The sequence below is a fragment of the Haliotis rubra genome, unplaced genomic scaffold, assembly GCF_003918875.1.
Source record: "Haliotis rubra isolate DU_JTF1 unplaced genomic scaffold, ASM391887v1 Scf907, whole genome shotgun sequence".
Classification (NCBI taxonomy): domain Eukaryota; kingdom Metazoa; phylum Mollusca; class Gastropoda; order Lepetellida; family Haliotidae; genus Haliotis; species Haliotis rubra.
Genome location: NW_025767643.1, coordinates 281119 through 295173, shown reverse-complemented (window position 1 = coordinate 295173; position 14055 = coordinate 281119). Strand labels below are relative to the sequence as shown.

Sequence of the window (14055 nt, the reverse complement as noted above, 5' to 3'; positions counted from 1 at the left end):
TCATAAACTAAGCCATCCCAAGTTATCTCCCTTTATGATCATTCAGGTAAAATCATGGCGAAACGATTTGCGTCTCATTCTGCCAAAATTTGAATGTTGTTCAAAGATAAGCTGAATTAAAAGATCTTAATGGTAATACATTCATCACACGGTGTTTTGAAAGGGTGTACGGGACTGTAAGACCCTTTAGAAACACCGAGTAACTAATATTATGAGATGTTCGTGATTGTCATGCTGTATTGAAGCTGTCAGTTTTCTGGAATAAATTGAAATCATCCATAGCTTATTGTCCATTTAAACCATGTTGATTAATTATGTGCTGGTGTTTTTGATCAGTGAGATTCTTTTGCTGCAGTATTGACTTATGTTTTTATGTGTAGAATTAAAAGAAGAGGCTGAGATGGGAAGTCGAAGTCGTCACGGTAGCGGGGCATCATCATCCGGGGAACGTGGTGACATCATCCCGACAATGCCACCATCGATTGAAGGCACCCTTGATATCATCCTGAAAAACCTGCAAGAAAAGAGACGTGAGATGAAGCGTCCACGGGAGATCTCTGTGAGTCCCTTAGTGTTATATATTGAATTTACGTGTGACACTGATCTCATGGTAATAAATATCCGAGGTACATACAGCTGATACTTCCGGGACAATAGGGACAAGTATCTTCAAGTGGTGACAGGTACTCTTGTGTAGTGAAAAGAGTCAGAGGAAGCAATGGGTTGTCAGATTATGATGACATTACATGTCATTAGATAACCCAGTATCATTTCAAGTATGGGTATGTGTCCCCTTGTAAGAAAACAAAAATCTAATTGCATAAAGATAAGAAGAAGATTCTGGGAAATGGCTTTTTTATATGAACATCTAAAGCAAGGATTTCATGAATATGGAAATTAGATAGAAATGCGACAGAGAGGATTATGATGTTGAATGGTTTTGCAGATGATGAGCTATGAGCAGGTGCTAGAAGAAAAGCTGGCTGTCCAGAAGGCCTTACTTCACTTTGAGAGCATCCATGGTCGGCCGGTGAGTTGGCGGCAATATTTCTAAACACCAAATATTTTATAACCTTTTAAATGTTTGAGAAACTTGTGAGGACTGTAATGGATAATGATATCTTCATTATTTGTTACCGCATTTCACAGCTACTTTTAGCCCCATCATCAGGTGAAGGCAAGCAGTAGCCCTTGACATTACAGGTGTTGTCCACAAAGGTTTTATGTCTTCACATGATTTCTGATGTTTCAAATATGCACTAGTGCATCTCGTGGAACACATTGTATCATTTATTTTTTGTTTTTAGAGTTCCAAAAATGAGAAAGATCTGATGCGTCCATTGTATGACCGGTACCGATCTATCAAGAGGCTTCTGGCCAAACCCACTTCAGTGAGTAGTTGTTCTAGTGTTATGTTGGGAATAATGCCCTTTTGTAGTGAGAAGTAGTTAAATGCGTGTCAAGAACCTAGTTTGACGCTGGCGTTATATAGAGGGGATGAAGCCCACTTCAGGGAGTAGTATACCGATACTAGTGTTATATTGGACGGAGAGCCCACTTAAATGACTAGTGTTTTCTTGTGTTATAAAGTGGGATAAAACACACTCCCTTGGCTTTATAGAGAGAGCTTATTTTCAGGCTTTGTTGTCAGTCATTGTTTTACAGAGTATTTAAGGTCCATTGTGTTTCTTCTCCAGCCTCGCAATACCATAGATCTGGAGACTGTGCCTGAAGATCAGCCTATGCAGATTAGTACAACAACAACATCCACTTCCAAGTTTGTAAGTACTTCACATTGCTGCTAGAATAGCAATGATGTTATGCCAGAATATTAATGGAAAGCTGAAAGAACCTATTGACACATTTTCAGATGTCTAGTTTTGAAGTCTGGATCCATGGTTTAATTGTATTCAGATATGTAGATGCTATAAGGCATGATACACTGAGGAGAGAAGGGTGGTGTTTGGCTTTGTAACTGATTGTGCTGGGTTATCTCCCTTAGCTGCCTCATTCAGTTGGTTGTGAACTGTGATTGTGATGTATTGTACCCCAGGGTGTACTGTGTCACCAATGACAACTACAGGCTTTCTTCCTCCAACTAATATGTGTAAATCTTCCACTGTTCACACTCACATCCTCTTCCAAACATATTAGAACCCACCTCTCTTTTCAGCCATGATATAAAAAAAAATGAATAACCTGCAACAACACGCTTAAAGTTTTGTCAGTTTTTTAATTTTGTCTAACATGGCATAAAACTGGTATTTTTAGTCATCTTAGGACTAGGAGACTTTCTGATGATTTACAAAGTGATGACTTCTTTCATTACAGAGAAATGTTATTCGAGTGCCAACATCCAGCCCTGACTCAGATGAGATTGGTGATCTAGGAACAATGGAGTTTGCTGTAACACGGGACTTCTCCATCCTACGTGAGACGGGCCGACATATAGGGTACAACAAGAACAAGCTGTCCACAGCCAATAAAAAGAGTGACTCTGAGGACGAAGATGACACACAAACGACCGACTTCAATGTGAACGACTTGTCCATGTAAGGAGATTACAGATAAAGTATATAAATTAGACATATTTGACTTCCGTGTAATTGCATAGGTTATAACTGTCAAATAGATAATGACCGACAGCAAGAAAATCATGTACACATAAAATCTGTTGTCTGAGCTTTAGAGGACATTATCGTGTTCATTAGTTCCCCAATCATTTGTACAATAATTGGAAGGTATTCTCTGTAGAGATATGAGAATACACTGTGTATTGTTTTCTTGTAGACCTGAACTGCAGGATGAAGTTCAGAGAGCAAAAATAGAGAAAAAGAGATTACGGAAAGTCTTGCGGACATTCGAAGAGGACTTTCTCACTCAGCAAGGGAGGTAAGTGATCTGTGCCAACAGTGCAGTATTGTTTACGTAGACCATAAGCACAGTTAAGTTCATCAATGTGAAAGGTGGAGGTCCTAATGGATTTTTTATGTATTTGTTTTGCAGACGAGTGCAGAAGGAAGATAGATCACCAATGCAAGGAGAATATAGCCAATATAAGGTGTGTGTAAAAGTCTATAAGCAAGTTTGAGATACACAGACTTCTCAAACTGGAACTGTTGAGGATTAGATGGCTGCATCTGGAGTAGCGGATATGGGGTGACTGTTGGTGGTTGGGTGGAGCGCACACAACACAACGCTACTTGTGGTCACAGACGACAGCCATTTTATTATCCATTAAAAGGAATGTTTGAATAACTCTGAAAAATATACATAAATATAACTAAGTATTTGAGCATAAAGGCATAACATGGCTTACATATACATGTATTACACTTTCTATATATTCTTAGAATACAGCTAACCCAGACAATGCACTAGCATAAATAAATCTTTAAATAATAATAGCAACATGAAAAGTGTTCATACATACATATATCATTTATGACATTCAATAAATATATTACAAATATACATGAAGAAAATATATAGAGTTTATTACATACAAGATAAAAAAATACACTTACCACTGTGTGGCAATGAGTGTACACAAGCTCTCATGCAGTCAAGGATCATCAACCATCACGGATCATTCTAAGAAAAGTTAAAATACAACCTTGATAATACTAATAATAGTATATAAAATAAGTTATAATAAAAGCAACAAATCTCACATCCACCCTTACTATTTCATACCAGATTCATACGATTATAGGTTTACACAAGTCATGATTCAGCTTAATTAGGTTTAGACTGGTATTTACCCACCGCATACGCCATGTTTTTAATGTAAATAGCTAGTTGATATTTAATGATATAATTTAGATAAATTGCACTTAAATTACAAATCCAACAAACTGTACTAATGGTTGGAAAACAAGGGATACATTTAATTACACACCGATGCATTAATATAACACTTCTTTAAGAAATACACTATATACAATACCATATATACACATACAATATATGCACTGACCTGAATAATAAAATCCTCATTATATCCCAGAAATGTTCCACTAAAACCCAAATCGTAGTTATCTGATCCTCCAGAAAGATCTGTGACTGCCAACAAGTTATATGTGACAGCCACCTTTAAAACTAAACAGACAATAGGTGGCAAGCTGACCAGAGAAACTGAGGCAGAAGGACAAAAGGAGCTTGTGCAGAGTGCAGGCACATGGGTCAGAACCTGGCCTGACCCAGTAGGGTGGCTGTTGTTAATTGAGTAATTGCATAAGTGCAGGGATACATTTAACTGAGAGGGTTTGTTATATTTTATCTGTAAACTTAAGATCTGACACCTATAAAGTATACAATAACCACATACATACAGGTACCTAATATTGAAACTTATAAACTATGAAACTAATAATGATTAAAACTTGACTTGGCCACACATCATCTGACCAATGTACAGTCTTGTTTCATCTTTAATTGCCGGCATGGACTATTGGGCAGGCACAACCACCTCAGCTTGTACAAAGGTTTACATATTCCGGCTGTAAAATACATGATACTTCTGGCGATACATCAACTCCCTCATATGTAATGCATTAAATGTATTTTGCTGCTAGTCTTCTTGTACTAAAGGGATGGAACTATCTTACCTAATCGTGAAATGCTTTGTGAGGGCAAGTGCTATCTCAATATAAAACAATGTTTGGACAATTGTTGTCTAACCTGACCAAGCTATAATGCTGATACAGCCAAGGACATATTTCAAGACTTCGTAAAGAACTTTTTTGCTTGTCCTCAAAACATGTTGACTGATTACATTTTATGTCATTTTTTTTCCACTGAAATTTCTGGCGAAATTGAAGCACTGAGAACTGGTTCAAAATTAAAGTCCTCAGATGCTACTAGTTTACTAATGTCATTGGATTTTTCATTGTCACAGACTTATGGACTAGCCTGAATTTTTAAGGTCAAATATAGCAATAATGTTGAAAACCGTCTTTGTAAAAGCAACAACTGTTTTCCATTTCCAGCAAATAAAAGCCAAGTTACGTCTGTTAGAGGCCCTTCTAACTAAACATCACCAGGGATTTACAGATCGTGTTTAACACCCAGCACAAGTACTTGCAATACCAGCACTGAGGGTAAAACCATGTGGGCCAACGGAACACTGCTGTTTATGAAGGGAGGTAACAAGTGTGGACAAGGATTTGACCTCATCTTCAGGCATCGTTTTGACAGTGATTGGTCCAATGTGTTGGTGTGTCTTCAGAAACAGATCCTACTCAAGATTTGCAACAATTGTGGTTTCAGTTTGTTAATATCAAAGCTCTTGGATGTGATTTTCGACAGTGCCATATTCTTGTGTATAAAGTGAGATATGACTTGAACAAGGTTGTGATATCACACAGAATGTGTGGACCAGTGTGGGATCAAGTGAACAGAGAGGACTGTTCTCAGTGCCACTGGGAGGCTGGGGTTTTCTCCAGCAGCCCAGAGACTGACGATAAAGTGGCCTTGTTGTTTGTTATGACAGTCTCTGGATGGTTACAATTATTTTGTATAAAGTTGACAAATCAGTATTTTTAGAATGCCATTGAGGGGTAAAAGATAATGAACTTTAGTCATTAATTTATACATCTGGAAACATTTAGATTTGTTTACGTGCAAATTTCAACAAGAAGGAAAAGGGTTTTATAGCTCCTTGTGACATTGTCAATGTATTCAGTGACACCTTGTTAGTTCAGGGCCCTGTTCTACAGAGAGACAATAGTGCTAGGATGATTTGTAGCTCTCATACTTTTAACATAGACATATGAGAGTCATAACGCTACATTCGCTTCATGGAACAGAGCCCTAATCTTCAGGATGGCTGCTGTTTGGATTTACTGTTTGTCATTAGAGGCACATTACTTCAATAAATTGTTTAAGTGGCAATTTGTTTTGTGGACAGTTGCACAAGAAATGTAGCATATGGATGAACAAGGTATGAGTGCATTCACATTCCTGTACAGTGAAAAAATGTGGGATCTGACACTAGTCAGGACAAACATGTTTACAAGAGTTACAGCTGACTCTAGTTAAGTGGACTGAATAAAATAAACTGAAAAATATTTAAGGATTATGCCTCTCGGTTTTGATTCAACAATTTATTAATACTATGCATATTTACTAGATGCATGGGAATATCTACATAGAAAATTATATTTTATGGTATTAAGTTTCAAAAACGAATATTTACAGTTTTCTGCCTATCCAGTCGTATTAGACTAGCATCTCCTGGCTATCACAGTCAAAATTCTAAATCAGCCTGATTGGACAATACAGGGATGTGCCTAGGATTCCAGACTAATAGTTGATCTGATTGAGCCATATCATTGGCTACAAGAACTGCTATTCACTGCAGACCTGGGTCTGAGAGAAACTTGTCATTCAAATCATACACACTAACGCTGGCAAGAAAGTGCTTTGGAACACTGCTATATTTTTTGTCATTTACCACATGATGCAATTAAGTAAAATAAAATCTCTATATTTTAATTAGAGAGAAAATTGGAAAGGTAGCTTGATGGTGAAACAGTGATGTTGAGATTGAGACACTCCCAGTTAAATCTACATGTGATTGCTTGTTTTGAAACTAACATTCGGAAATAAAGAACATTTGAAGTTATTGGATGTTTATTCCTTAAGTCCCCCACGGCTTTGTGAGTGATCATTTGACCTACTGTTTGTTATATAAAATAGTCTGGAATCACCCTTTTGTGAAGAAATAGTAATACATGCTTTTTTTTTAGTCCACTCTACGAGAGTTTACTGAAGCTGTGAAATGCACTGCCCATAATGACTATGGGCTTGAAAACACTAATTTTAGCACAGTGACCCTGACTCTGTGTCGAAATGTAGTTTGTAACTGGCGTTGTATAGATGAGTATGTACTATGAGTATACACATGGAATTAATACTTGATATCATTGATTGAAATCAACCTGCTACAGTTTTATGTCAAATGCACCATTGATTTTGTGGCAATAATTTTAAGAGTTTAATAACTTATGTTACTGTCATATGTTGCTATATTTCTGACTGGTTGTGAATATTTTGAGAATGTTTTGTTTTGCTTTGTTTTGTTTTTTAGGATTGTGTAGCCAAGTGCATTGTGTGTAAAATACAGGTGCTTATGAGGGACCTTCTATGTAGAAAAAGGGGTGGGGCTTGGAATTTTGTTGGAGGTAGGAGCATAACGGTATAACTTATTTTCACAACATGTTTCTTTTAGTACATGTCCAGCTCTTTATTTTTTCCCCATTTTTTTTCTGGATTTAATTATTTTTTAAAGAAACTTCAATATCCACTCTTCGCACCCACCCCTAATATCACATGGATGGTCCCTAGGGTTTCAAAAGCATGTATACTGAGTGTATACCTGCGTGTATGCTGCATGTTCAGCAAAGGCTACCTTCAAAACCATTCAAGTATTTGTGAGAGCTGACTCTCATCAGGACGCTACATGCTGCTAATCAAACAGGCTTCACACATACTGCCACGTCATGATACAGCTCAGGAATTCTCTTACCAAGTTACAGACATGCATGTAGACAGGCATTTAAACAATGTAGCTATACTCACACTGATAGGCAATTTCACATGCCTCCAGTGCCAGGAATGTCATTGTTACAAATGCCAGTAGTAATGAACTAATTAGTTTGCAGGATTGTTGACCCATCTATTCAGAACATGTTTTTGGTTGAATTCATAGGAAGGTTTACTATCTACATGAACATTTTGCTGTCATTCCTCAAGGGGTCATAGCTGGATCAGTTGGCTATAGAGCAACAGTAAACTACAGTGAATTTGGCATGAAGCGTAAATAGGCTTCTGGGATTGCCAGCAGTACACCCAGCTGGTTGTTTTCACTAAGGACTTGTGAAGATCTGGGTTAGAATTTATCTTCAGTAACCCATCCTTGTTGTAAGAGGCGACTAACACGAATCGGGTAGTCAGGCTCACTGACTTGGTTGACACATGTCATTGTGTCCCAATTGTGTAGATCTATGCTCGTGTTGTTGATCACTGGATTGCAGACCACTGCCATATAGCTGGATTATTGCTGAGTGCTGTGTAAAACTAAACTCACTCACTCACTTTGACTAAGATGATGATTGTCAATCTGTATCACTAGGCTTTCCTTTCACACTGACACACCGCAATATAACTTGATAATGTTCAAGGCAGTGTTACACCCAACTCACTCACTCATTCCTTTCAGAGGAGGTCAAGTATCATCCTTGAGGATTTCCAGACAGATTTTCCTATACATTAGTACATTCCCTTTCCCCACATGTTATTGTTCAGCAGGAGGGCTGTATACTGTATAAATGTACCTGAAGCATTGTTTCGCTAGCACACAGCTTGACCAGATTACCTTGCTTCCCATAGTGCAGATAGTTTTATATTTTGGTTGTCATCGTCTAAATTTCAGATTTGTCACTAATAGGATGTGCAACTACAGGTTTACAAATGTGTTAAAATATTTCCTCTTCTTTGAGTTGTTGATTTTGTTTAATTTTGAGCTATGGTTTAAAGCCTTGATTCAAACAGAGCTTCCTGCATCTCTGCTGACCTGCAAACCTGTCATACAATGGAGGAGTATATTTGACTTGATACTCCTCAACACAGCTTCAAACATTTGCTGTTTTGATAGAGGCTGAATGTTTGGAATGATTTCATCAGTACTGGTCAGCCATTGCATAATGAGTAGTGTTTATATTACCTTGATATTATACCATAGATTTTTATAGTTCCTTCTCAGGTTACTGGTTTGCAGAATCAGCCTATCTGGTTACAAGATCAGCTGATCCATACATGAGATAATGTTTAGAGAATCTTTAGAGAATCAGCCTATCTGAACACAAGGTCAGCTGATCCATACATGAGATAATGTTTAGAGAATCAGCCTATCTGAACACAAGGTCAGCTGATCCATACATGAGATAATGTTTAGAGAATCAGCTTAAAGACATGTAAACAAACCCGTTAACAAGTGTTTGAGGAAGTAATGCTTAACCTCAAGGCTCATAAATGACAGTTATTGATGATAAAAGTTGTTGATTTTGAAACAATGTATATAGATGTAAATTTCCACATGGATGGATGTGATATACTTATATATACATGCCAGGCAGCTAAATGTGTTTGTTAATGCCAGACTGCTATGTTTGTTGAGAACCTTTGTATGATGAAGAGACTTTGCAGGATGGAATATTGCTAAAAGTGATGTAAAATGATACTTACTCTCTCATTAAATCCTTACTGTGAATATGATGCGGTAGGGATTATGTGATGTATCTTGATAGCGTGTGATGCCAAATATGTAACTGAATTATACCTTGAATACACTGAGTACTGATGGTCCAGTTTTTAGAGAAAGGGTATATTTTGTAATCTGGTCCAAGGGCAATTACTCTTACAAAAATGCAGTGGTTCTTATTTTGAAAAAGTGCTACCCATGTGGTTAATGGAAGAAGGTATATTCATCAAATCAACACTGCTGCCATTTATGGTTTACATGCAGTAATCTTTTCAGTGTGCCACTTGCTATGCTCCAAAATGGCATGTAAATCAAACGCTGGTTGACTTAGATTTCATACCAGTAACCAGAAGTCTGTGGAAGCAGGCAGGGTAGACAAGGATACTTGATGTAGCAGCTTTGCGTTATGCAATCAATAACCTTTATGTAGATTTATTATGGCAATGCTAGTTTAGTTTGTTATGCCAGTGAGGACATCTACACAATTGTCATTTGTGAATATTGTGTCTCTTTGTGTATGCAAAGATAGTAGTTACCCTGTTATCATTCTTGATGTGTTGGTGATTACTGTTCATAATTCAATAATGTTTGTTGGACTTAAATCTGTGATGTGTCTATGTTCACATATGTATAGCATTTTTGTACTTGATGGTTTGCAAAACCAGTGTAATTGGTCAATAAGAATACTAATTGTTGATTTGTGTGATCTCTCAAAGGTAATGTTGACATGGTGATATGTAGAAAATGTTAATGAAAGAAATCTGTTTGCTTCACTGATGACACATAGCGTTATATCCATTCCCATTATCAACAAGTTTTTAAGTTGTTTCATTACTGATATTCATCAACCGTGGCAAAAAAGTCCACACTGTTTTCAATGTTTAGAAACAAGACATTAATGCTGTATGCAACAGTAGAATGTATAACTTGCATCTCTCGATCAAAGCAAGTAGGTCGCATATTCCTGGTAATGTTTACTGTTGTAGTATATGTTTAATGACAGTTCCATCTGAGAGGTTATTTAGGATGATGCTGTCAAATGACAGTAATGGCCATGAAATTGCATCAAGTTTCCTGTTTGCAATTGTATCAAAATTGATTTATTTTTTGCATTTGACATTTTACTTCGTTATGCACTTTAGTTTGCAGCTGCTTTGGAAACATCTAGTGTACTTTTGATTTAAGAATCTTTGTTGTAGACAAAAATGCCTTTTTTGTATATGAGATTTGTTTTCGTGTTACGAGGGGTGTAAGTATGGTGTGGCGATCCTCTGGGTTAGTAGTGGAGTGTCTGTCATCATGCACATGTATATATCAAATACTTATATCGATGTGAGCAAGGGGCTCTGAAGATTGACCTTATTTATATACACTGGCTTTGTCAATATTGTCTGTACATAGAGACCTGGTCAAAACCGATATTTTCATAGAGAGCATTACTGACAGTGAACCAATCATTGTTGATTTTCAATAATTTAATATGACTGTCATTAAATTGTTTCAGTCAAGAACAGTGTCTGTTTTTCCTGTCTGAGGACATGTCTTCTTGTCCATGACTGCACTGAATATTCATCAGCATTTAATTTATTTATTTATTTATTTTATTTAATATTTTATTGCTGAATCCCTGTTACAAGGGAAAGACATAAGAAAGTATTCAGGTTTTTTGACAAGATACAATTTAGCAGTTGCAATTTCGAAACATGCTGGGTTTTAGAAGGAATGTCACAGATCATTTGAAGAAAAACATTTCGGAACACATATTACAGTTTCCTTTTTCCAAAATGAGCTGTTTTCTCTTAATAACAATCTGACATCATTTTTTCATAAGGGCTCATCATCTGCAGCAAGTGAGTTTGCTTGTGCAGCTGAAACAAAAACTGATTTGCCATCTGAAAGAACAACAGAACAACGTATGTTGAATAATTATGTTGAAATTATGTATGGTTTTGGCAAAGAGTGTTAATTAATTCCCTCTGCATTATGGTTGCCCAATTCTGTGGTTTCCACAGACACATACAGAATGAAGTGAAAATTTTAACACTAAGTCATAGCTATCCCTAGTGGTATGCCCTTCCAACTGACGGATAACAACAACAACAAACAAAAATCTGCTTCGGGGTCCCCGCCATCTTCACAGAGATCTGAATCAAAATCCAAATCTAGATCTAAGTCGGATGCATCTCATTTGGACATTTCTGCAATCGCGGATTTATTTGCATAGTTTAAATAAGAGTTGCAGGCCTCAGTTAGTCAGTCTATGTATGATATGAAGATGAGGAATGAGGCCAAGATGAATTCATTACAAAAACTGTTTCATGATGGCATTATGTACGGCAAGACGACCGGTGGTTGCACTGACGATGGGTTGACGATGGCAAGAGCAGGGGGCAAGCGTCAGTTTCTGTGAAACTCGAGGGTGCTCTACCTGGGAAAGTCGGGTATCACCTTACGACGGGATCAGAAGGCCATTCCCCACAGGGGGAGAAGCCAGGGGCTTCATGTGACGGGGATGGGGTCAACCTGGCTAACCCCAGGCAGGCTTTAATTGCGGTCCAGGCAAAACAAGCTGTGTCCCTTGTCCCTGGGAGTAAGGCGATCACGCTTGATCCCAGTCACTCAAAGCCTGCTACCTTATCCCACGCGGGGAATGTGTTGCAGTCATATCCTAGCGGGACTGACTCCATGTCCTCTGCTTGCGTCTCCCACCTTGGGTTTAATCAACGAGCCATGGCTGCCACGGGGGTTAGCGGTATCCAGGACACTGATAAGCCACCGATTTTACCGCTTGTACCGGACCTCTCGGGATTCGGAAGCTACTTCTATTTATCCTCTCACTCATCCAGAATTCGTTATGAAGGAGGGGTTACTGACAGTCCAGCCTATGGATACTTCGGCCGAAGATTTTGTTCCTGGATAGTCTCTTAGGGAAAAGGTGGAATTAATCCATGGACTTTATCCTAGCACGGTCCTGCCACAGTCTGAGAAGCCAGAACGGGAGTTACCAGTGGAACTGACATCGTCGGGATGTCTGCCGCCGGAAGGGTTCCCAAGTTATCTCTTCCTCATTCATCAGCACTTAAGTCGGCGCTGGACTCTTACAATTTGAACCTCTCCAAGGGCACTTCACTAAATGCGCTACCCAAGATTGTTCAAAAGCCAGTGTATGCTAGTCACGATAGACTGATTCCACTTTATGCTCTGCACATGGACAAGGATTTTGCCCAGCTTCAGGATGCTAGAGCTGCCAGGGATACTCCATTTTCCTGTTCATCCAGGGATCTCAAGGACATTGATGGGGCCGCTCTTTCATCCTTGGACATACTATCCTATACCAACTGGTTTGCTGCGGGAGTCCGGGCATTATTACCACCTTTATTCCAAGATTATGAAGGAGTAAAAAAGGACACAGTAGTATCCATGTCAGCCGAAGAAGTAGCCATGGCGCACTCATTTTTGGATGTGGTATACCAATCTATAGCCAACGCAACTCACAATCAGCTGTGTACTCTTGGACGTTTAACAGCCATGGAGAGACTTCATAAGTTAGATTCAGTTAGAAGTCTACCAGAGACAGCTAAAGACGTATTATTTCAACAGCCGCTGGACAATGGGGTCAGGCTATTCAAGTTAAGGATGCTTTTGCATCACGTAATCTGAATCAGAGATTGGCCTCAGCTTTACGGTACTTTCATAAAGCAGGATTAACCTCAGTCCAGGCCTAGGAGGGATTCATCTGCTACTATTTCCCGCCAACCTACTCGCAGACACCAGGAGCCACTACAACGTTCAGCATTTGACAGGGCAGGAGACTCTAGGTCGCGTAATTCCTCCTTGTCGTCATCATCTTCTACTCGTGGCTACGCCTCCTCTATGGGTAGGTGTAGGGGCACCAGTTTTTTTCGTGGTGCCAGAGCGGGATCTAGGAAGTTTTGACTCCAATCAAACAGTCCAGTTTACTCAGCCTTATGATTTCGAAATGTCCCTCGACTTGGAAACAGACTTCTCCTGTAGGGGGTCAGCTAGCACAATATGTGGAGAATTGGAGACAGATCACCTCGGACAGCTGGATTTTATCAGTCATAGAGAAAGGTTACATGCTACCATGGGAGAGCCTACCTCCAGTACTCTACCAGCCGGTAGGGAAACGTTTTTTCCTGCAAGGGGATCGTTTAGCGGGAGTAGTAACGGCCATTCAACAACTGATAGACAAGAGAGATTCCGCCATCAGAACAGTCATGCGGGTTCTACTCCCCGGTATTTCTAGTTCCCAAGAAAGACACGGAGGAGATGAGGATGATTATAGACATGAAAGTGTTAAACAAGGAATATTTAAAGAAACCTCCCAAGTTCAAGATGGATTCCCCGGCCAATTTGAGAACACTTATTCAACAAAATTCCAAATTCATCTTCATGTACCAATACATCCTCGTTCTCAGAAGTACCTTTGTTTCGCAGTAAACGGACGGAGGTTTCAGTTCCGTGTTCTACCTTCCGGAATTTCCCTAGCTCCCTGGCGTTTTACGGTGGACGATTTCCTGGCAAGAAATATAATTACTCAGACTCTTTTAACACAAACCAAGTTTATACTCCATGTGTTCACACATCTACGTCTTGTTGTACACCCGGTCAAGTCAGAACTAGTTCCCACATCAAAAATCAAGTATCTGGGAGCCAACCTGGATACCAAGACTTCCAGAATATTTACGCCTGATGATCGTTGGTACAAGATTCGGACCAAGATTTTCAATCTGTTAGCAAGCAAGACCGTATCGATTCTGACATGGATG

The 14055-nt window shown here is 38.8% G+C and overlaps 1 protein-coding gene across 6 annotated transcripts in view; it reads left to right on the top strand.

Moving 5' to 3' along the window:
* Positions 1-6628, top strand: part of LOC124264073 (protein FAM13A-like) — a 95341-nt gene extending 88713 nt beyond the window's left edge. For all 6 annotated transcript variants that reach the window (XM_046698793.1, XM_046698795.1, XM_046698792.1 and 3 more), the window contains 8 exons: positions 381-559; positions 947-1030; positions 1308-1391; positions 1698-1781; positions 2332-2552; positions 2791-2892; positions 3007-3061; positions 4992-6628. In XM_046698793.1, coding sequence (XP_046554749.1) covers positions 381-559; positions 947-1030; positions 1308-1391; positions 1698-1781; positions 2332-2552; positions 2791-2892; positions 3007-3061; positions 4992-5066 — 884 coding nt within the window. In that variant the 3' untranslated portion in view covers positions 5067-6628. The remainder of the gene's footprint in view (positions 1-380; positions 560-946; positions 1031-1307; positions 1392-1697; positions 1782-2331; positions 2553-2790; positions 2893-3006; positions 3062-4991) is intronic.
* The last annotated feature ends 7427 nt before the right edge of the window (positions 6629-14055 follow it).